Below are 24,709 nucleotides of genomic sequence, written 5' to 3' on the forward strand. Positions count from 1 at the left end.
GCAGAGACCGGGGAAGGGATTTCCTGGGGGCGGCGCTGTCGTTCAGCAGCAATGAGAACAGACCAAAGTATTTCCCCTTGTCGGCACCCCACAGTGACTCCGCTGACTCCATCTCCCCCTGGGAGCACAGGGAGCAGATGCCCAGGGTGTATTTCAGCGGAGCAGGGAGGAGCAGGTGGCTCTGCCCTCGCTCTGTCGATGCCCTCAGTGACTCTCTGATCAGACACGCTCCAGTTTCAGGCTCCCTCCTTCTCCCACTGAAGTCACTGGAGAAGCTGAGCCCTCAGCGAAGAGCAGTGGGAACGCTGAGCCCGGAGTGCGGATTATGGGCCGGAAGGGTCTGGCCAATAAACTAGAAGTGACCTTCCCCGGCAGCCCATTGATGATCCCCTATGTGTGAAATTCACCCCTTTGTAAAGGGGCATCACAAGGGTCTATCTGGCTACTGAGCACCAGGGGTGACTTTTCTCCTGCCCCTGCAGCACTGACCCGTCTCCTCAGACTGAGGAATTTGACTCCAAAACCCTTTCCAACAATACAGCCCCCAACAGACATTTTCCCGAATCACCTTTCCACAGTTTGTCTCTGTCCTAATTTTCCAGATTCTCATGAACAAGGAATGGTTCAGTGATGTAACTGGCTCCTAGTGTATAACATTGACACTGTCACCGAAGTATCGGGTCCGCCTAGCTGAGAGCCAATAACAGCCAGACAGGGATAAGGAAGAGTTGCTTTATTCTGCAGAAGAAAGGAGAGCTTTGCACCTTGGTACAAAAACTCTGTTTTACACACATTTTACAGATCCTTTATACACATTCAGACCAAGGCCCTTGCAGTGTTAACACTTGATTGGTGGTGGTCAGACCCGTGCTTTTGCTATCTGGTCAGTGAAAACCGGCTTGGGACCAGCTCCAACTACCTTAAGGCCTTGAAGGGAAAACAGTTGAAAAGTTCAGGCTACTGTGTCCTTAAGGTGTCTGCTTCCCCCTAATGGCCGCTGGCTGACATAACGACAGCTCTATTAAGGGGAGTCACTAGTAACTTTCACAACACCAACATCCAAAATGGGGGTGGGGGAGACAGAGAGAGAGCTCAGCAGCAGCTGCCCACATAGCGTTCTCTCTGATTGCTTCCTGATTCACTTCATCCCAATTCCATGGCGAGTTACAAGCACTGGTGAATTTAAACCCCATTTCATCCAGTTACACCGTGACTCAGGACTCCCAAGGCGGGGAATCAAGCCCAGGAGCTCTGATGTCCGGCCACCTGCTCTCTCCGTTTTTTCTATCAAACTGCCAAGAAGTGAAGGGAAGGACCCCAGGAATATTCCTTCCTCAAGTCTTGCTGTTACGACTGGGCTCACGGGCAGGGCCGGCTCCAGGCACCAGCAAAGGAAGCAGGTGCTTGGGGTGGCCAATGAAAAGGGGCGGCACGTCCGGATCTTCAGCGGGAATTCCCTCAGTCTCTATCTTCCTCTTTGAGATGCCGCCAAAGTGCCACCGATGGCTTTACGGGGTTTTTTTTCCCCGCCACTTGGGGCGGCAAAACAGCTGGAGCTGGCCCTGGGCCCTGCATGCAATTTCCCCACCTGTTGGTGTCACTAGGCATAGCTACCAGGTAACTCGGGAGAGTGGAAGGCCATACGTGCCGATGAAGCTCTTCCGCTCTGGGTCTAAATGAGCCACAGTGACTCCATCTTGTGAACATTAACCAGCCTAGAGTGCTGACAGCCTAAAAAGCAAAATATGTAATGGTTAGCTTTTCTAGCAGACAGCTGCTGTTTTGCTCACTCACAAACACAGTAGAGATAAGGGGTGGGGGGAGGAGGAGGGAGAGACTGCTTGCACATGAATCTACAAGGCCATAGATAAGCATGTGAATGGGAAAGTTTCTAACATGCACACTGTGTACCTGCTGTAACTGTTGTCTGGAAGGGAGGGGTAAGGGTGAAATAGACAAAGGCTTGCACAGAAACTGCTTGGAATATAAAAGGGAAAATTTGTTTGTGTGTGCTGCACTTGATTTGAGATATGTTGGTCTCCTAGTGCCTATTCAGAGATCTCGAATAAATTTGCTTTGTTTCTCCACCTCGGTGTCTTTATTGGTGCAAAGCACACCGGGCAACGAACCCCGCTGTTTGCCTTCTCGGGCCCTTTTAGGCTGGCAACACACCCAAATGTGGCCCTTGGGCCAAAAAGTTTGCCCACCCCTGGGTTAGACTGTGAGAGACAAGAGTATTTGGCAGCATTCGGACTCACTCCTGTTGCCATTAATATTCCTGCACCCGTTCACACACGTCCTTAATAAGCGATCCTGGGGCCAAATCACAGTCTGGGCTGGATTGTTATTTTAAACGAGAGAAGTGCCTCAATCCATTAGTTTTCTCTCAGAATCGCTGCCCTGTATATGACAGTGCAACTGAGCATAGCTGAAGGGAGACTCCAATGAACCGAGCTGCACAGACACTATGGAGCAATGGGCAATCGGGAATATTGGCTGAGAATTAGACAAGTAAAACCTGACTTTATTCCTGGCCTGGTGGCACTTTCCATCTTGTTTCCAGTGGGGTATTTTTTATGTCTCTGCAGCCCCTATGCAACCCCTGGGATAAACAGCTTTCCTTGGCCTGACAGAGCGTGTTTTGGGGCTCTGTCTGAGTCCCAGATACAATTAAGACGAGCTTGTTTAGAATAGTGGAAGTCCTGACATTTAAAATTGAGGTGGTGCCTAATTTAGGGTGGGACTTTCACAGGAGGCTGAGGGCAGCACTGCGCCTATTTAAGTGGGAGCCGCGTTCTCTGTCCTTCCTGCCCCCAACCTCTCTCCAGCCCAGCTCAGCGTCTCCCTCTCCATCAGCCTGACTCTGAGCGATTCCAGTGACCCCCATCTTAGAACCCTTAGTCACGTGACTGTCCCCAATGCCCTGAGTGCCAGCGCTGGGCTGAGTGATGTCATCAAGGGCTGAGGGGCGGGGTCTGTTATCTCCATGGTGACTCTGTGACATTGTGGAACTTTATTGTGGGTTGGGATGTCTCAGCTCCAGCGGCGGCTCTATGGTTTTTGCCGCCCCAAGCACAGTCACGCAAATTCTGTGCCACGCCTTCAGCGTCCCCGCCGCCCAATTACCGCCGAAGCCGCAGGACCGGCGGACCTCCTGCAGGCATGCCGGCGAAGGCAGCCTGACTGCCACCCTCATGGGGACCGGCAGGCCACACCCCGTGGGTTGCTGCCCCAGGCACGCGCTTGCTGCGCTGGTGCCTGGAACCGCCCCTGGCAGGGCCATGAATGTAGGGCTGGGGCAGGGGGTTGGGGTTCAGGAGGGGTGCAGTGTGCAGGAAGGGCTCAGGGCAAGGAGTTGGGGTGGAGGAGGGGTGTGGGGTGTGCGAGGGGGCTCAGGGCAGGGGGGGGGGGGTGCGGGGGGGGTGGGGGGTGCATCAGGAGGCTCAGGGCAGGGGAGGTTTGGGGGGCGGGCTCCTGCCCAGTGCCGCTTACCTGGACTGGCTCCAGAGTGGCAGCGGTGTGCACCGGGGCTAAGGCAGGCTCCCTGCCTGCCTGCCTGCCCTGGTCTCGCGCCACTCCTGGCAGCAGCCGGCACCATGTCCCTGCAGCCCGGGGGGGGAGGGGCAGCAGAGGGCTCCGCGCACTGCCCTCATTTGTGAGTACCTCCCCTGAAGCTCCCATTGGCCACGGTTCCCCATTCCCGGCCAATGGCAGTTGTGGGGGCAGTCCCTGCAGGCAAGGGCAGCACGCAGAGCCCTCTGCCCACCCTCCCTCAGGGGCCGCAGGGACGTGGTGCCGGCTGCTTCTGGGAGCAGTGCGAGGCCTGTGGCACCAGGGGGTAGCAATCCCGTGGGCCAGATCCAAAGCCTTGATGGGCCGGATCCAGCCCGCAGGCTGTAGTTTGCCCACCCCTGGTCTAACCCAAAGGCAATGAGGAATAAGGGAAGCTTTTCCCTGACCCAAGAACACGCTCTATCAGGCCAGGATAGGATGTCTTGGGATTTGAGATCATTTTATTTCTCCCTTAGGTAAAAGCAGGGCCGCCCAGAGAATTCAGGGGGCCTGGGGCAAAGCATTTCAGGAGCCCCTTCCATAAAAAAAGTTGCAATACTATAGAATACTATATTCTCGTGGGGGCCCCTGCAGGGCCGGGGACAAATTGCCCCACTTGTGCCTCACCCCCCCCCCCGGCGGCTTTGGGAAAAATAAACATTTAAAAACCTTCCGCATCTCAGCAAAAATCCAGTTTTGAGAAAACTTCTTTTCAAGTCACCTTTACAAGGTATCACTGGTTCTCAGCATCAGCTAGTGCTAAAAGGCACTAAAGCTCATTAAAAGGGTTGGACAAATAATTTTCCGACAAAACTTTTTTTGGATCGAAAACTAGGGGTTTTTAAAATGCAGAAAAAATCAGGGACAATGTCTGCTTTCCTTCAAAATTTGTTGTGTTTTTTTAAATTGAAAAGCTGAAATTAGTCTGCCAAAACCTGAACATGGTTTGGGGTTTCAGAAGTGTGTGGCCAAATATTCCTGCTTGCTGTGTTTGATTGTTTAAAGAAACAATAAAAAAATTCTGCTTAAAAAAATCCAAAATTTTTGAACCACCTCAGCTTGTGACCAAACGCCGGAGCCCATCCAGTCAGAGATTTTTCCAGGTTTCTGATACTCTGCTGGCTTCCTTGACTCATATCTGTCTCCATAACTTCGGGTTCATTTAGGTTAGAACATAAGAACATAAGAATGGCCAGACTGGGTCAGACCAAAGGTCCATCTATCCCAGTATCCTGTCTTCCAACAGTGGCCAATGTCAGGTGCCCCAGAGGGAGTGAACCTAACAGGTAATGATCAAGTGTTCTCTCTCCTCCCATCCATCTCCACCCTCTGACAAACAGAGGCTAGGAACACCATTCCTTACCCATCCTGGCTAATAGCCATTCATGGACTTAACCTCCATGAATTTATCTAGTTCTCTTTTAAACCCTATTATAGTCCTAGCCTTCACAACCTCCTCAGGCAAGGAGTTCCACAAATTGACTGTGCACTGTGTGAAGAAGAACTTCCTTTTATTTGTTTTAAACCTGCTGCCCATTAATTTCATTTGGTGGCCCCTAGTTCTTATGTTATGGGAACAAGTACATAACTTTCCCTTATTTACTTTCTCCACATCACTCATGATTTTATATACCTCGATCATATCCCCCCTTAGTCTCGTCTTTTCCAAGCTGACAAGTCCTAGCCTCTTTAATCTCTCCTCATGTGGGACCCGTTCCAAACCCTTAATCAGGAGCGCCGCCAGCTTTTTTGCCGCCCTAGGCAGTGGAAGGTCCCACCCCCGAAATGCCGCCCCCGACAGAGGTGGCAGAAGGTCCCACCCCCGAAATACCGACGACGACCGAGGCGGCCGAAGATCCAGCCGCTGCATTCACCGCCCCCCAAATGTTAGCGCCCTAGGCAACTGCCTAGGTCGCCTAATGGGTTGCGCCGGCCCTGCCCCTAATCATTTTAGTTGCCCTTCTCTGAACCTTTTCTAATGCCAGTATATCTTTTTTGAGATAAGGAGACCACATCTGTATGCAGTATTCAAGAAATGGGCGTACCATGGAGTTATATAAGGGCAATAAGATAGTCTCTGTTTTATTCTCTTTTCCTTTTTTAATGATTCCTAACATCCTGTTTGCTTTTTTGACCGCCTCTGCACACTGCGTGGACGTCTTCAGAGAACTATCCACGATGACTCCAAGATCTTTTTCCTGATTCGTTGTAGCTAAATTAGCCCCCATCATGTTGTATGGATAGTTGGGGTTATTTTTCCCAATGTGCATTACTTGAAATTGATCCACGTTAAATGGAAGGGTTGAAAGGATTGGAAGTAATACCCTGGACCCTGTGAAATGTACTGACCTGTAGCTCAGCAGAGTTTGGAGAGAATTAGGCTTCGCAGCTTTGGTTTTTTTTAAATATTTTTGACAGCCATTATTGATGTCTATTTGAAACCATTTTTGATTGTTATATAGTTGCACAGAACTGTGTTTTCAGCATGATTTTACTTTGAGAATTTGTAAATTTCAATGATGGTGGATGGAAATATGTTTTCGGGGGGGGGGGGGGGGGGTCTGGGTGTTTTTTATAAATCTGGGGGTTCACCTTTTTTCTATATAAAAATGCTCCGTCCACGCCTACAGACAATGCAAGACCTGAGATATTAAACACCCTGCTTCCCCTTTTTGTGCCAGTCCCACTTTGCTCTGTGTCATTGTGTATCGGGTGCAGTAATACGTGGCGGTGTCTGCAGCTGTCAGCGAGCGGAGCTGCAGGGAGACCTGGTTCTTGGAGGAATCTGCAGAGAGGGTGACTCGGCCCTTGAGGGACGGGGCGTAACTTGTACCCCCGCTATTTGGATGTAGGAGTCCCATCCATTCCAGCCCTTTCCCGACAGCCTGTCGGATCCATTGCCAGTAGTAAGTGCCGTCAGTGATGGAGATCCCGGAGACAGCACAGGTCAGGGTGAGGGTCTCTCCGGGCTTCGCCACTCCGGGGCCGGACTGGACCAGCCGCACCTCGGATAGGACACCTGGGGAAAGGAAACAAAGCGAGGAATGATTTAGCCACTGAATGTCTCTCTGTGTGTCCCTAATTCCCCCACGTGTCCCAGAAACACTCACAGCTGGGGGTGGAGAAAAGGGAAAGGAAAAGCAACAGAGATTTCATTCTAGTTTTCATGCAATGAGGGGAACTCTCCAGGGGGCAGGACCAGGCAGTTCTGTGTCTGGGGAGAGACTGAGGCTCCTAGAACCAGGAATTTAACCAGGAACCCCCAGGGCAGGGATTTGCATGCGGGTTCCCAGGGTGGGTATAAGAGATGACGGGGGTGAGCGCTCAGTACATGGTGCTGTCCCCTCGGGGACAGGTGTCCCCTTTACACCGCAGAGAGACCGTGCGCTCAGCTCAGCGCACATGTAATGTCAACAGGTGGCTGTGAGAGGGGTGGGTTGGGGGGTCCAGCAGAGAGGGTCTGGGACTGGGACTCAGGAGAACCTGCTGGGCCAGGGATTTGCATGCGTGTTTCACCCCCTGTGGAAACACTACCAGGGTGACCTCTCTCCAGGCAGTGCTGTCTGGTCCGTGGGAGAGTCACACACCCACTTCATGTCATAGGCTGTGATCCAAAGCCTGCTGAAGTCTATGGGTGTCTGTGACATTTTCTGATTAAAATATGACTATAGAGATCATTGTTGCAACCACTATTACATATTTGCAATGAATCTTGTAGGAAATGTGGCATATAAGACATCTATGAAAAGGTTATGATTTGCTGGTTATGATTATGCTATCTGTATGCATGTATCATTTTTGTATTTGAAGTTATAAGTATTGTCTCTATAGCTGGATTTCGAATGTTTGCTCCTGGGGTAACACCCACGAGGTAGCTAGCCAGCACATCTCAGAGGTACTATTCAAATTGGGTGGCCCATCGAAAGGTCACTTAACTGACAATGGACCATGGGAGACACCCATCTACACGGAGTGGACTGTCCTATAAACGTGGTGTTTGGGGTGTAGGTAATGACTTCCTGCAATGACTGAGTGAAATTGGGCATGAACATGTGGCTTGCCCATGTGACTCCAAACACTATCTGGTCACCCGTGATTCTCCACTAGCTAAGATGAGGTTTTTGTCTGAAAAATAATGGTTTACCTCACCACGGCAGGGGATATAAATGGCCCAGGAAATCCCTCCATTTTGCCTCTGTCCTGCTCCAGCCTCTGTCCTGCTCAAACCTCTGGACTATGAACTTATCCTAATGGGACCATTCTAACCAAGGGACTGAGGTCCTTCCAATGATTTGGAAGGAACCAGAGGCTTATTAAGGAAGCAATTTATTCCATCACTGCTACAAGCCTGAACCAAGAACTTTGCCATTACTTTATATATTTGATTCCTTTAACCAATTTTAACTCTAATCTTTCTTTCTTTCTTTCTTTCTTTCTTTAAATAAACCTTTAGATTTTAGATACTAAGGGATTGGCACCAGTGTGATTTTTGGGTAAGATCTGAGTTATATATTGACCTTGGTGTGTGGTGGGTCCTTTGGGATCAGAAGAACCTATTATTGGATGAGACTGGTTATAAAGAACCACTCATCTCTGAATCCAGTGGTTTTGGTGGTGACATAAGAACTGGAATGCCCAAGGAAACTGCTTTTATGGCTTATTGTTAGCCAGTGTGGTGAAACAGAAGTTTACTTTTGTTGCTGGTTTAGTATATCCCATGGGGGATTAACCGCCAGTTTGGGGTTGTGTTTGCCTATTTCTCAGCAGTTCGTCCTGAATTTGGTATCCTCCGTTGTGACCCACTGAGGCACAGTTACAATGTCTCTCCAATGGAGCAGGGGTAATGCAGAATGGGCTAGGCAAAGAAGATCAATTGATGTAATGTACAGGCTGGGCCAGTAGACCTGAGATCGTTCTGGGAATCTGTCGGGGGAGGAGCTGAAGTGGCTGGGAGGGAAATCAGAGAATGGTAGGACTGGAAGGGACCACGGGAGGTCCTGTAGTCCAGTCCCCTGCACTCATGGCAGGGCTAAGTGTTACCTAGAGCATCCCTCACAGGAGTTTGTTTCAGGCATCAGAGACCAACAAATACCTTCAGTGAGCGGGGAGGGGGCTGGGCATGGAGAGAAGACGCATCTTCAGGGCTGTGTTGTGATTACAGAGGCGAGGGGCCCTCAGCTCGAAATGAAGAGTCCAGCTACTGTGGGTGGGTGTGTCACTGGCCCTGCTGTGTGACCCTGGGAAGTCATTTCCCCAGGCTGTGCCTCTCCTTCCCCTTTGCCTGTGCAGACTGTGAGCTCTTCAAGGCAGGGACAGAAAGCAGGTGCCCAGGGCAATGACCCCTTCTAGGCTGGGGAGTGTGGGCACTAATGTCATATTCACAGTCACAGCAACTCCTATTTTCCCGTTATTTACATGAGGATCGACAATACATTTACTCCTGTAGGGAAAGGGGCTGAAACCTACTCAGGGTCATGTGTCAATGTGCAACATTTCATCTCCCGAGCTGGTGAATCTGGGTTGTAAGGCAGGGTGATGACACTTCCAGGTCCTCTCTAGGGTTCTCTATTCTCGTCTAGTCTCTGTACGTTCTGATACAGAGGTTACCACAGCATCTGGGCGCCTCCCTGTGTGTTGCTCTCACTCACTTTGCAGTTCCTATCACTGTGTGAAGTTTCACAAATTCCCATTTCCCTGTCCCGGCCCTATGCACAGTGACATCACCAGTTCTTCCAGCGAGACCCAGTAGTGAACCCTGAGGTGTGGATGGCAGGTGAGTGGGAGGGAAGCAGCTGGGGATGGGAGAACATGGTGAGAGTGGGGGTTTGCTGGTGATTTCCTTGTTTAACCCTTAGTCCTACAGTGAAAAATGACATTGTGGTCACTGCTGTTCTGCAATATCAGGGTATCGTTTCCTTGCATGAACTTTATGAAATCTTGACTCTTAGCGATTCTCTCTGCTTCTCTATTCCTGCCTGTGTCCCTCTTAGAGGAAAATGAGAGCATTAAATGCCCTGAATGTGTGTATAGAAACCACTTCCCCTTTTGGTACAGGTCCTGCTTTGCTCTGGGTCACTGTGTCTCTGGAGCAGTAATAGGTGGCGGTGTCTACAGCTGTCAGCGAGCGGAGCTGCAGGGAGACCTGGCTCTTGGCGGTGTCTGCAGACATGGTGATTCGGCACTAGTTGCATATACATACCCCATATATTCTAATCTAAGCCTTCCCCAGGAGCCTGCCGGATCCAGATCCAGTCGTAGCCAGAGGAAATGGAGTAACCAGACATGGTGCAGGTCAGTGAGAGGGTCTCTCCGGGCTTCACCGCGCCCGGTCCGGACTGGACCAGATGGATTTGGGAACGGGCACCTGCAAAGACAGGAAACGTTACAGTTAAATCCTGGCCTCTATTTCTCAGGGATTGATCATTTCCCCAGAATTTCTCCTCCTGAGTCTGGGAGGGAGGGAGGACGATTACAGTTCTTTCTGTTCAAATTGTCTCCCTGCGCTGCTCAGAATCCGCTTCCCCTTTTTGTACCAGTCCCGCTCTGCTCTGTGTCACTGTGTGTGTGTGGCTGCCTCACACAGTAATAGGTGGCGGTGTCTGCAGCTGTCAGCGAGCGGAGCTGCAGGGAAAACTGGTTCTTGGAAGTGTCTTGTGTGATGATCACTCGACTCTGCACAGAGCTGGGGTACTCAGTGTTCCACATGCCAGACCTATACCATGTGCGTCCCATCCATTCCGGCCCTTTCCCTGCGGGCTGCCGGAACCAGTGCCAGGCCGCGCTGTCGCTAGAAACCGAGTCTCCGGAGATGGTACAAGTGACTGTCAGGGACTCCCCGGGTTTCACCACTCCCGGGCCTGTTTCCCGCAGCTGCACTTGGGAGAGGACACCTGGGAAGGAAACACAGAAATGAATCAGTGAGCCAGGCGCCTATGCCCTGGGAGTGGGGAACTTGTGAAAATAAAGCACCCTGCGAGAGCTCCTGGGGGAGTGGGGAACCCAACTGCCACTGAATTCCATTGGCATCCAGGCACCTGATTCCCTTAGGCTCCTCTTCTGCAGTCACTGCAGCAAGGAACCCTCCTGACCCCCAGTAGACACGCACCTGAAGGGGCCTCCAGCATGAACAGGAAAATCAGTAGCAGGTTCATCTTAAGTGAAGGTACAAACTGTCCCCAGCAGCCAGGCCCAGGCAGTTCTGTGTCTCTGGATGGAGTCTGTGGCTCGTCCAATCAGGGGGTTGGATTTAAACAGGAAGCCTCCTGGGCAGAGATTTGCATGCGAGTTTCCCAGCATCAGTATAAGAGATGAGAGAGTGTGAGCTCTGTCTACACATGGGGCTCGCTCCTTGGAGCGCGTCCTACCCCTGAGACAGTGAGTTCGGCTCAGTGGGGGGCGTGTGTGTAAAACTTTCAAAACAGCCTAAGGTATTTGGAAGCCTAAACTCAATGTACATTGTTTGGATTTTGTCCTTTTACACTCTTAAAGGTCTTTGACATTCTCATCCATATATCAGTACAGGACAGCACCTTCCTAGGAATGAAGGAATATTTGGAGAAGAGAAATTATAACTCTTCTCTTGTGGTTTTGGTTGGGAAAAGAGACCAGGAGAGTTACGAACCGAAATGTTATCGTAATCCAGTAGGATTGGGTGTTAAATTCCCTTACGCCACCTCTGCCATCCTATCCCGTGTTCGGTAGAGATTTATTATATTGCCAGCAAACGCATTACATGTGCTGTGCAGCCCTGGATACATTTCTAGTTACTAAGGGCTTTATTCAAATCAGTTAAATTCAATGGGAGTCTTTCATAGATTCATAGATTCATAGATTCTAGGACTGGAAGGGACCTCAAGAGGTCAACGAGTCCAGTCCCCTGCCCTCATGGCAGGACCAAATACTGTCTAGACCATCCCTGATAGACATTTATCTAACCTACTCTTAAATATCTCCAGAGATGGAGATTCCACAACCTCCCTAGGCAATTTATTCCAGTGTTTAACCACCCTGACAGGAGCTTTTTCCTAATGTCCAACCTAAACCTCCCTTGCTGCAGTTTAAACCCATTGCTTCTTGTTCTATCCTTAGAGGCTAAGGTGAACAAGTTTTCTCCCTCCTCTTCGGCTGCTATGAACGTTCTCTGGATTACATGAGTTACTGAAGTTATATCTGCTGCCTTCAGAAGACAGTAATTGTCTGAGAATATCCCTTCTCCCCTTCCGTTTGATATCATATCCAATGTATTCTCTACCAGGATCCCTTTGAAGAAATGACGCAGACTCACATTCTGGATAATATCTGCCTGGTGAATGTTTATATTTGACAACTGTTCGCAAAAAGGGAATTTTTTTGAGCTTACGTTACATTTCTGATCCTTGGAGCCACCTGAGTTGTTTTTACGTATCATTGTCATTTTGCTCTAACCCCAGCAACAGAACAAACGTTTTGGTTAGTCACACTGCTGTCATTCTGAGCCATTTAGAGATCCCTGTTCCTCTTCCTCACTTTCCTTGTGAAATTTCATTGTGTTTGTTTACGTGGTGTTCATACAGCATCTGATCCGAACATTATCTATTATTATCTATTATTATTATTATTATTATCATAAACATCTTCATCCTCCTCATCAACTCAATTCAAGTAAATGCTCCTGAAAACTTTACCGATCAACCTCAATTTTTCATTCAGTCCTTTCCTGTCTCTTTCTCTATTTCTCTTTCCTGTCCAGTGAGGAAGGGCTTTGTTTGTGTGTTTGTCTGCAAAGTCTCTGAAAGATCTATAACATTTCATTGTTCTGGACAAGAACTGGTAGCGCGTTTGGAAATATTCCCACCAGCGGGTTGATGCACGTCACTAAAGCTCATTATCCTCCTCTTCATGACATCACCTTGGTTCAAGTATATAAAAGAAGTTCCCTCACATTCCCTATCCGCCTCCCGTCTGCATATTCTTTCTGTTTACATGGTGTTTTATGGGGGGAGGGAGGACAATCACAGTTCTTTCTGTTCAAATTGTCTCCCTGCGCTGGTCACAATCCACTTCCCCTTTTTGTACCAGTCCCTGCTTTGCTCTGTGTCACTGGGTGTGTGGCTGCCTGGCACAGTAATAGGTGGCGGTGTCTGCAGCTGTCAGCGAGCGGAGCTGCAGGGAGAACTGGTTCTTGGAAGTGTCTTGTGTGAGCGTCATTCAATTCTGCACAGAGCTGGGGTACTCAGTGTTCCACATGCCAGACCTATCCCATGTGCGTCCCATCCATTCTGGCCCTTTCCCCGCGGGCTGTCAGACCCAGTGCCACCTCAAACCTGGCGGTTATTTTCCCATGAGATATATCAAACCAGCAAGAAAAGTGAACTTCTCTTTCACTACACTGGCTAACAAGACGTCAGAACAGCAGTTTCCTTAGGCATTCCAGTTCTTATATTACCACAAAAAAACACTAGACTTGATGAGTGCTTCTTTAAAACCAATTTAATCAAATAAAAGGTTCTTCTGATCCCAAAGGACCAGCCACACACCCAGGTCAATATATAACGCAGATCTTACCCCAAAATCACGCTGTTGCCAATCCTTGAGTATCTAAAATCTAAATGTTCCAGAGGGATCTAAATCTAAAGGTTTATTTATAAAAAGAAAGAAAGAGAGGTGAGAGAAACTCGTTAAAAGGAATCAAATACATACATGATGGCAAAGTTATTGGATAAGGCTTTTAGCAGTGATGGAATAAACTGCTGGGTTAAGTCAAATCTCTGGCTGCTTCCAAATCATTCAAAGGTTCTTAGTCCATTGGTTAGATGCTCCCATTAGTATAAGTCCATAGTCCAGAAGTTTGACGAGGAAAGAGGCTAGAGCAGGAAAGAGGCAAAATGGAAATGTTTCCAAGGCCTTTTATAGCTTCTGCCATGTGCAGGGAAAACAATGTGGAGAGAAAGCCCTCAGCACAGCTAGTAGAAAATCACAGGTGACAAGATGGTGTTTGGAGTCACATGGGCAAGTGACTAGGGGACATCACAATTTACCTCTTTCCATTCTGAAAACTGACCATTTATATCTACCCTTTGTTTCCTATCTTTTAACCAGTTACCAATCCATGAGAGGACCTTCCCTCTTATCCCATGACTGCTTACTTTGCTTAAGAGCCTTTGGTGAGGGACCTTGTCAAAGGCTTTCTGAAAATCTAAGTACACTATATCCACTGGATCCCCCTTGTCCACATGCTTGGTGACCCCCTCAAAGAATTCTAGTAGATTGCTGAAGCATGATTTCCCTTTACTAAAACCATGTTGACTCTTCCTCAACAAATTATGGTCATCTATATGCCTGACAACATATATAGTTTATATATAGTTTCAACCAGTTTGACCGATACTGAAGTCAGGCATACAGGCCTGTAATTGCCAGGATCACCTCTGGAGCTCTTTTTAAAAATTGGCATCACATTAGCTATCCTCCAGTCATCTGATACAGAAGGTGATTTAAATGATAGTTTAAATCACAGGAACAAATCTACACTGACACACCCCTAGAGCCCCGACCAGGGGTATTCTTCATGCTACCCAAAATCCATAAACCTGGAAATCCTGGATGCCCCATCACCTCAGGCATTGGCACCCTGACAGCAGGATTATCTGTCTATGTAGACTCTCCCCTCAGGCCCTACACTCCCAGCACTCCCAGCTATCTTTGAGACACCACTGACTTCCTGAGGAAACTACAATCCTAGCCATTATGGATGTAGAAGCCCTCTACACCAACATTCCACACAAAGATGGACTACAAGCCATCAGGAATAGCATCTCCAATACCATCCTGGAAAACCTGGTGGCTGAACTTTGTGATTTTGTCCTCACCCACAGCTATTTCATATTTGGGGACAATTTATACCTTCAAGTCAGTGGCACTGCTCTGGGTACTCGCATGGCCCCTCAATATGCCAACATTTTTATGGCTGACTTAGAACAACGCTTCCACAGCTCTTGTCCCCTTATGCCCCTACTCTACTTGCACTACATTGATGACATCTTCATCATCTGGACCCATGGGAAGGAGGCCCTTGAGGAATTCCACCAAGATTTCAATGATTTCCACCGTACCATCAACCTCAGCCTGGACCAGTCCACACAAGAGGTCCACTTTCTAGACACTACAGTGCTAATAAGTGATGGTCACATAAAATCCACCCTATACTGGAAACCTACTGACCACTATACTTACCTACATACCTCCAGCTTTCATCCAGACCACAACACATGATCCATTGTCTACAGCCAAGCTCTAAGATACAACCGCATTTGCTCCGATCCCTCAGACAGAGACAAATGCCTACAGAATATCTATCAAGCATTCTTAAAATTGCAATACCCACCTGGTGAAGTAAAGAAACAGATTGACAGAGCCAGAAGGGTACCGAGAAGTCACCTATTACAAGACCGGCCCATCAAAGAAAGTAACAGTACGCCACTAGCTGTCACCCACAGCCCCCAACTAAAACCTCTCCAGTGCATCATAAAGGATCTACAACCTATCCTGAAGGATGATCCCTCACTCTCACAGACCTTGGGAGACAGGCCAGTCCTCGCTTATAGACAGCCCCCCAACCTGAAGCAAATACTCACCAGCAACTACACACCACACAACAAAACCACCAACCCAGGAACCAAACCCTGTTACAAACCCCGGTGCCAACTCTGTCCACATATCTGACTGAGATGATTTAGTTGGGAATTGGGCCTGCTTTGAGCAGGGGGTTGGACTAGATGACCTCCTGAGGTCCCTTCCAACCCTGATATTCTATGATTCTATGATCTATTCTAGGGACACCATCATAGGACCTAACCACATCAGCCACACCATCAGGGGCTCGTTCACCTGCACATCTACCAATGTGATATATGCCATCATGTGCCAGCAATGCCCCTCTACCATGTACATTGGCCAAACCGGACAGTCTCTACGCAAAAGAATAAATGGACACAAATCTGACATTAGGAATCATAACATTCAAAAACCAGTAGAAGAACACTTCAATCTCTCAGGTCACTCAATAACAGTCCTCAAAGTGGCAATTCTTCAACAAAAAAACTTCAAAAACAGACTCCAACGTGAAGCTGCAATACTGGAATTAATTTGCAAACTAGATACCAGCAGATTAGGTCTGAATAAAGACTGGGAGTGGTTGGGTCATTACAAAACCTAAAGTTAATTTCCCTAATACTAATTTCTCCCTACTATTACTCACACCTTCTTGTCAACTGTCTGTAATGGGCCACTCTCTTACCACTTCAAAAGTTATTTTTCCTCCCTTGGTATTCTGCTGTTAATTGATTTATCTCATTAGACTGACCTAACACAGGGATCGGCAATCTTTGGTTGCTGGTTTGTTTACCTGCCATGTCTGCAGGTTCAGCCGATCATGGCTCCCATTGGCCTAGAATGGCGAACCGCAGCCAGTGGGAGCTGTGCTTTGCCGAACCTGAAGATGCTGCAGATAAACAAACTGTCCCGGCCCGCCAGTGTATTTCCCTGATGGGCCGTGTGCCAAAGGTTGCCGATCCCTACACTAGTGAGTCTCTCACAGCAATGCCAGGCGGTTGTACTGGAGGCTCAAGATGCTGATGTCCAAATGCAGTAAGTCTGTGTAGTTGTCTTTGGAGATGGTAAATCACTCTTTCTCTGAATCAGGGAATATGTGCCTATAGCGGAATCCCATTTTAATCCCCGTCAGGGAGCCTGAGGGACCCTGCCCAGCCAGGACCTGCTGAAGATGAACCTGGAGGCTTTGCAGGAGAGGCGGAGAGTCTCCGGGCTTTTTCACACCGCTCCGGAATCTACCAGCTGCACCTGTTATGAGACACCTGCAAATAAGGACATGTCAGGCATCAGAAGATTCTGCTCGAGAAGAAACCTGGGGATGCCCCCCTTTGCTGGGGAGTAAATCACCTCTGTGCTCTGCCAGAGCGAGAAGCCAAAGTCTCCTGTCTCTGCCTGTGTTGGGTGTTCTGGGGAGATTCACTACTGTGGCTCAGGACTATGGATTTCAGTGTTAGGGTTGCAGGGTCTGGGGGATGGCGGGGTTTTAGGCATGGAGTTGAGTTACCGCATTTGCATACACTGGCTGTTTGTAAGGGGCTGATAAATTCATCCCCTACTTGACTTGAAATCCCCAACTCAGAGCTCAAATAAGAGAGTATTTATCCAGCGATCCGGCTCTGGCTGAGTGACTTTGTCCATAACACACTACAAGTTAAACTGACCATCGAGATGGTAAATTGTTAAAATAACATCCTTAGCAGAGAACGTTTCGGCCTTTATCACTGAAATATACATTTTCTTAGTGTGCACATTGTCCAAGATTTTAAAAAATGACTAATTGTTTTAACTGCCTCAAATTTTAATTGTTGAGTGTGAGGTGCCTTCGAAGGAGGTTGGCTTTCAGAGTCTGGGTGAGTAGTAATTTCTCATGAGAAAGCCCCTGCAGGAATTCCATGTTGGATGCCCAATATTTAATACATATGAAAATAGTATCTACTTCCAGAGGAAGTTGGTGCCTGTACAAATGACAGAACAAGGACTGAGAAAGTTGAGCTCTGCAGGTGCAGAGCCCCTTGCTTTGGGCCATCCCCAGAGGGGTAAATTTCACCCACACTAAATGATCAACGAACGGGCTGAGGGGGAAGAGATGCAACCTGCTCCCCGCCTTGCAGGCATAGAGCCACAATGCCGTGTTAGCGCGTAGCTCTGAATAAGTGCGTGTGTGTGCTGTTCTGCTAATGACACAGATGTTGCGATCCACCCAACAGAGCGACTGGGTCTGAGATCTGTGCAACTCTGGGCCGAGATTCTACAGCCAGCAGGAGCTAAAAGGGCTCTTGATTTCTATTCTCAGATGTGGTAGGGAAGAGCTGTCTACTTATTGTAGCTAGAGTGTAAATACGGGTAGGTATCCCCCCCTTTAATTCTCAGCGGAACGGTGGATGAAATGGTAGAGCAGGAGGACAGGAGTTGTGACTCCTGATTTCACTGCTAGACTTGGGAGTTCTCTCGTTCACTCTTTGACTTTGGGTGATATGTGGTTTAAATCACTAGTGATGGGAACTTACTATGGAATCTGGAGGAAGCGAACAACCAACCAAGCAGAGAGAACGCGGTGCTGGCAGCTGCTGCTCTCGGCGGCTCACACAGGAAGGCTGGTTTGCTGCACAGTTAGTTTTAGTGCTGGCTCTGATAGGTTTCCTCTCACTGTGTGACTCTGGCACAGTAATACAGGGAGGTGTCTGTGGGTTGCAGGCTGGTCAGTTGCAGGAACACTTGGCTTTTGGAGTTGTCTTTGGTGATGGTGAGGCGATTTTTGAGAACATTGCTATAAGCATTGCCTCCACCAGGCGCGATGGCTCCAACCCATTCCAGCCCCTTCCCCGCTGGCTGGCGGGCCCAGTGGGCATGGTTGCTAGTGAGAGAGAATCCGGACACGGTGCAGGTCAGTCTGAGGGTCTCTCCGGGTTTCTTGATTCCCCCACCGGACTCCACCAGGCTGATCTGGGAATAGACACCTGCAGAGGGGGAAATAAAGGTGAAATATTGCGGTGATTTCCGGAGGAACAGTTATTAGGGAACATGCAGTACCGGGCGCCCATCGGCAGCGCAGATCCCGCCCTTACCCGCTGGGAGCAGCAGGAGGAAGGCGATGGCCAGGCTGGGGGTCATGTCTGCGGCTGGCGGCTCGTTCCCCAGGCGGGATGGGAAGCTGAAGCCCGGTGCTGGGTCTGAGCGGGGTGAGCGGCCTGCGGCTGGGCTATGAACAGGGCCCCGGGGAGCTCATTTGCATGGGTCAGGGAGTGGGGACAATATAAAGGGCGATCTAGAAGGTATGTGACACTGTGTAGAGTTGTAAAAATCTAATGGCCGGTGGGTTAGAGAGTCCAGACTGGACAGAAAGTTACTGCATTTCTTTTGCACCATTTAATTTGAGAATATATAACCACTAAATGAAAGCAGTTGAGTGATCTCTCTCTCTCTCTCTCTCTCTCTCCCATTCAGTATCACACAGTAAACAGGCAAATAATCTCCCTCTAGCATAACTTTCCTTCTTTCTTTTCACTTATCTGTATTAAGGACTCGGTGCCAGCACTGTGCTTCTTCGTATAATTATGACCTGCGGTGTTCCCCTTAACCAGACAGTAGGACATTGTGGACATGTATTGTGAGCTACCTCCTTCGCTCTGCCCTTTTACACAACCTGAGGTATTGGCTTGTGAGCTTCAGATGTGAGGTGGGTAACTAAACCCATGAGGCCCCTTTGAAAATCCCAGCCTTGACTCATATCCAGGAGTAGCTGAGTGTGGGTTCCTACAGGAAGTGAGTGCTCTCTGCCACACGGGCCCATAGGGGCTTTGTGCCCCAATGGGTGACATAGCCAGGGAATTACAGGGTAAAATCCCATTCCCATGCCTGTCCCCACAGCTGTATTGTTTGTGAATCTGCTGCCCCCATGCAGCCCAGGGGAGAAGCAGATTCTGCAGGGTTGAGTTTTTGTATTAACACTAATACGTCTCCTGTCACTGTGTCTCTCGCACAGTCAGGGCCGGCTTTAAGCCGATTCGGCCGACTCCTCGGAATGGGGCCCACGCCTAAGAGGGCCCCGCAACGTCCGGGGCTGCCGGCGGAATGGGGAAAAAAAAGCCGCGTCCTGCTTTTCCCCCCTCCCTCCAGCGCTTGCGCCGCCATACAGTCTGGGAGGGTGGGGTGAGGAGGAGGAATGCAGCGTGCTTGGGGAAGGCGCGGGGCCAGGGCGGGGATTTGGGGAGGGATCCAATGGGCAATGAGGGGGCGGGGCTGGGGGCGGGACTAGGGCGGGGATTTGGGGAGGGATCCAATGGGGCAGTGAGGGGGCGGAGTCAGGGTGGGGGCGGGGTGGAGTTGGGGCGGGGGGGGCGCGAGACAGTTCACATCCCCACGTGGGGCCCCGCACCTGCTAAAGCCAGCCCTGCGCACAGTGATACCGGGCGGTGTCCTCGGGTCTCAGGCTGGTCATTTGCAAATACAGCAGGTTGTTGGGATTATCGCTGCAGGTGATGAATCACCCTTTGACAGAGTGGGAGTAGTATATAGTTCCACACTCGGGTACATGAGGGAGAACCACTCCATCCCCTTCCCAGGAGCCCCTGAGGGGCCAGTGCATCCCGTAGCTGCGGATGGTGAACCCGGACGCTTTGCAGGAGAAGCGGGGAGAGTCTCCGGGCTTTTTCACATCCCCTCCGGACTCCACCAGCACCTGGACCAGGCACCTGGGAATACACCACGTTAAGAATCAAATCAGGATGAATGGCGACGAACACAATATTTTCCTGTCTTTACAATACAACGACTGAGAGAAATTACCTTTCCAAGTCGCTACAATGAAAAGCAAATGCAGCCAAAGTCTCATTTTGCCTGGTGTTGGAGGGGAACATTCTCTGGGGGGCTGGGGTTTGGCTGGTAACTGCACAGACTGATTGTCTCTTGCAGTGCAGCTTGGGCATGGAGAGAGAGATGTTTAAGCAGGAAATTGTCACCCCTGTTTCCATGTCTACCCTTACACGTTTCAGAGTGGGAGCCATGTTAGTCTGTTTCAGCAAAAACAACGAGGAGTCCTGTGGCACCTTTAAAAACTAACCAGTTTATTTGGGCGTAAGCTTTCGTGGGCTGGAGCATCTGATGAAGTTGATTCCAGCCTATGAAAGCTTATGCCCATAATAAATGTGTTAGTCTTTAAGGTACCACAGGACTCCTCGTTGATTTTATACTTATAAGAGACTCAAATTCCTTCCCTTGGCGATGTGAATTACTTCCACTCGTGTTCACAGCACAGTCTGGCTGTCGCACAGAGCGCTGGGCTCTTCTTTTCACTTTTGGATAAGGAAGACATGAATACCTTTAAAACAACTTTCCCCCTGACATGTATTAAGGGCCTGTTCCTAGTCAAGTTAGGTGATGGTGGAAGATTCATTTCTGCAGCCCCTGCCTCGTGAGCAGTGGGGCTGTGGAATAGCCGGCCACTGGCAGGTCAGTGACTCGGGGCAGGGCGGGTCACAGGGTCCAACTGGGCTGAAACACTCTCTGACTGGTGAAAATTCACCAGGGTGCAAAGCGAGGGCTGGGACTGAATTTCCTGCCCATCCCCCTTCCCAGCAATGTCCGGCTCTGCTGAAAAGTGCTGGGAGCAGCGGGAAATGTGTCGTGGTAAGTTCAGAAGTGGATCAGGGGCCAAATGCTGCTTTCTTTACTGTCTGGATGTTTCCCAGTCATCTCAGTGAGGCTTCTGGTTTGAGGAGAGCTGGTAGTGCTCCGAGAAGGGTCTATGCTTTGAACTGCAGTGGGCTGCATCCCTAGGGTTACCAGCCATCCGTATTTCCCCGGACATGTCCGGCTTTTGCGTCTCTAAATAGCCATCCGGGAGGAATTGGTAACAAGGTTAAAATGTCCGGGGTGTTTTTCTCCCTCGCCTCCCTCCCTCCCTTCCATGCAGAATGCGGCTGCTGATTGGGCGGCTGGGCCAATTGAGCCGCTCCCATTGGCCTCCAGCAGCCAGAGCCCTCCCCTGCTCCCCCCTCCCTCTGTCTGCAGCCCTGTGTAACACACAAACCGACCCACCGGGCAGCGTGTTTTGCCTACAGCTGGAGCCAGAATGGTAAGGGGAGTCGGGGGAGCAGTCAGGGAGCGGGGGAGTGTTGGATGGGTCCCCGGCCTCCACCTGCCACCCCCCCTCTGCGCGTCCCCCCCGTGAGTCCCCCCCTCCCTGCCTGCCTCTCCCTTGCCCACTTGTACTGCCAGAGCCAGCAGCAACTGCTGTCTGCTGCCCCCGGGTCCTAGCGTCCCCCACCCACTAATGGGAAGACAGGCTGCCCTTACCCTGCCCTTCCACCCTAACCCTGAGCCTCTCCAACGCCCCAAACCCCTCATCCCCCCGCACCCTAATCCTCTGCTCCATCCCTGAGCCCCCTCCTGCATCATGAACCCCTCATCCTCAGACCCACAGCCCTCACCCCTGCATTCCCTCCTATCCCCAAACTCCCTCCCAAACCCCTTCACAATTGCGATCAGCGGCACTCCGGCGGCAGCTCCTCCATGCCGCTTTCTTCTTGGGCGGAATTCAGCAGCAGGTGCTTCCCTCCGAGGGGGACCCGCTGCCGAACAGCCCGACGTGCTGCACCTTCCCCTTGTCCACCCCAAGCACCTGCTTGCTGGGCTGGTGCCTGGAGCCGGCCCTGGGCACAGTGATACCGGGTGGTGTCCTCGGGCTTCAGGCAGGTCAGTTGCAGATACAGCGGGTTTTTGGGATTGTCTCTGGAGATGGTAAATTGCCCTTGAACAGCCGGGGAATACCATTGGCTCGATCCACTTGATGAGCTAATCTCAGCCACCCACTCCAGCCCCTTCCCGGGAGCCTGTAGGACCCAATCCTTGTAGTAGCTACTGAAGGTGAACCCAGAGGCTTTGCAGGAGAGGCAGAGAGAGTCTCCGGGCTTTTTTACATCCCCTCCGGACTCCACCAGCACCTGGGACTGGACACCTGGGAATAAGGACATGTTACAAATATTGGTATAAAACCAACAATAATATAATATTCGTTTAGCTCTGCCAGTGATTTCATGGAAACAATACCTTCCAGAGCCACCATAGTGAACATTAAAACATTAAAAGGAGCCAACATTTCATTTTCGCTGATGCTGGAGGAGAAAGTTCTCAAAGCAAATGTCTGGTAACCGCACAGACACAGAGAGAGACACAGATTTTAATAGGCAACTGGCACCGGAATTTACATATTTCCCTCTTTATAAGCAGTACAAACATCTGTCATTGATCACCAGAATTACTGTAACTAAGGCTCAGAGGGGGACTCAGTCTGTGTGTCTGTGCAGGGCATAACAAAGTGTGCTGGGGTCCTGAATGCTTTTGCCAAAGCGAGAAATCACCAGTTGCCTTCTACGACCTGAAATCTCTAGACACGGCTCTAGAGCTCGACTCAAACTTTATTGCAATCAACACAGATACTCTTCTTAGGTTTAGGGGTCGTTGGATCAAACCTTGAAGGAGAACATTTGGCGGGGGGGCTAGAGACCAAGGAACTGTCTTGTTCAGGGAGATGTGAAAGCTAAAGGTCTCCTTGAAGATTGTGTTGGAAGTATAGCACTTTAAAAAAAAAAGCCTAAAGGTGTTTACGACCCAACACCCCTAGTGCCCTTCAGAATCCCTGTCATAGTCACTTCCCTTTGTTCAATTTCATCCTCAGATAATCTCCTCCTGCATAGTGGATTTTTATTGTGGGTATCTGACAAATGCCAGCTTGAAACGACTAACTCTTCTTCCATGCTGGAATTTTCATAGGAAACTAAGGGAGTTAGGAGCCCTATTCCTACTGATTTCATAGAGCTTCTGCGTGCCTAGCTCCCATAGACCCACTTTCTGTGGCCTTTGTTATGCAGGAGGTCAGACTGGGGTCAGGCCAAATGTCCATCTAGCCCAGTATCCTGTCTCCCGACAGTGGCCAGTGCCAGGTGCCCCAGAGGGAATGAACAGAACAGGGAATCACGGAGTGATCCATCCCCCGTTTCCCATTTCCTGATGTCCAGGGAGAGGGAATTGTGCAGGGAGTTAAAGTACAATGTCCATGTTTAACGGCCCCTCCCCCCTCTCTGTGGTAGTTGCAATGGAGACAGTCATTGTGCTCCCAGCACCGGGGTCTCTGGCACAGTAATACAAGGATGAGTTGTCGGCTCTCAGGCCTTTCCTTTGTAAACAGAAATTGGAGCTGGCTTGGGAAGCTGTGACTCAGCCCCTCTATGGGAGAGACACATGGTAGTTTCCTCCTACCAGTCGCCCAGTCACTCCAGCCCCTTCCCAGCCTTGGTTAATGCCAAAGCCGCTCACAGTGTACACAGGGTGCCGGGCTCTCCGGGCTCTGTGACCAATGGACCAGACCGGGTCAGAACCTCTAGGGCAGAAGGGGAAACTTTTCACTTGTCCCAGTTTCCACCGTGGTGAATAGCGGCATGAAAACTCTGTGTGAGATCTTCCCTTTGTTCTCAGTGTAACTGCTGCCCCCTTCCCATTACTAACCGAGGGGGAGCCCTGTTAGTCTGTATCCACAAAAACAGCCAGGAGTCCAGGGGCACCTTAAAGACTAACTGCGATTCATGGACCTTGGGGCGGCTGGTTTTCGTGTGAAGCATGACAGGTTTCCCCTCGCTGTGTGTCTCGCACAGTAATACACCGCGGTGTCCTTGGGTTTCAGGCTGGTCATTTGCAAAGATAAATTGGAGCTGTCCTTGGAGGCTGTGAATCACCCCTGGATTGCCGGGGAGTAGCTGTTGTCGGATGGAGAATAATAGTAAATCAGCCACTCCAGCCCCTTCCCAGGAGCCTGCCGGATGCAATGCATGTTATAGCTCATAACTTTAAAACCGCCAACTGCACATTTCACCATCTGGGACTCTCCAGCCCTTTTCACCGCTGTCCCTGACTGGGTGCCACCTGCTTTAACTGACTGTCCCAAATTACAGACTGGGGTTCCCTTAGGCTTAGGCTTTTTGAAGATCCCAGGTTTGTGGCATGTTACGGATAATCAATAGTTGCTAACTGCTTAGTTAACCAATTGCTAATCACTTTCTGATTGTTGATGGGGACAATATAAATTTCTAAATGTGTAGCTAGAACCGCCTCTTAAATATTGATGGCATTTTAAAAGGAACTTTTCTGGGTGTTGCGCCTACAGTTTAAGGTATAAGTAGCGCCCCTGTGTTAAATAATGGACTTTTTTCTATTTGAATCCTCAGATTTTGTGTATAGGGGTAAGGTTATTGAAATCAGTGGATCGTCCACAATGTGAAACAGCTGTTGACCAGTCCCTGTGATGTATGTTTTATTTAGGGTCTTATTAAAGGCCAGTGAAACCAAATATAAGATTCCCTTTAACGTTCACTGACTGGCTAAATGGAAAGGAACTGTGAACAGGCAAGGAGATGAATATTTGCAGTCTCTCTTTTAAAAAATCTGCATGGATGATCAAAGGCAAGAAAGTTCTCTCGGGGGGGGGGGGGGGTGTGCGTGTGTGTGTGTGCGCGCGTGTGCACCAGCTGCTTTGCAGCGCAGTTGAAATATTTCTGGGTTATACCTGCTTGTTCCC

General features: G+C 49.7%; 3 gene segments (V, D, J or C); all 3 read right to left on the reverse strand.

Moving 5' to 3' along the window:
* Positions 1–6,239: 6,239 nt before the first annotated feature.
* LOC115271579 lies at positions 6,240–9,721 on the reverse strand (the record flags this gene model as incomplete). The annotated part of the segment is given in 2 exon segments: positions 6,240–6,571; positions 9,619–9,721. Coding segments are annotated over 2 exon segments (435 nt in total), but the record flags the coding sequence as incomplete, so codon positions are not given.
* Positions 9,722–9,761: 40 nt separating this feature from the next.
* On the reverse strand, positions 9,762–10,703 carry LOC115271577. The segment is given in 3 exon segments: positions 9,762–9,916; positions 10,086–10,442; positions 10,658–10,703. Coding segments are annotated over 3 exon segments (558 nt in total).
* A 7,081-nt stretch (positions 10,704–17,784) lies between these two features.
* Positions 17,785–18,252, reverse strand: LOC112121866. The segment is given in 2 exon segments: positions 17,785–18,098; positions 18,207–18,252. Coding segments are annotated over 2 exon segments (360 nt in total).
* Between the last annotated feature and the right edge of the window lie 6,457 nt (positions 18,253–24,709).

Source organism: Terrapene carolina, unplaced genomic scaffold (genome assembly GCF_002925995.2).
Source record: "Terrapene carolina triunguis isolate 2854851 unplaced genomic scaffold, T_m_triunguis-2.0 Scaffold51191, whole genome shotgun sequence".
In the NCBI taxonomy this organism is placed as follows: Eukaryota; Metazoa; Chordata; order Testudines; family Emydidae; genus Terrapene; species Terrapene triunguis.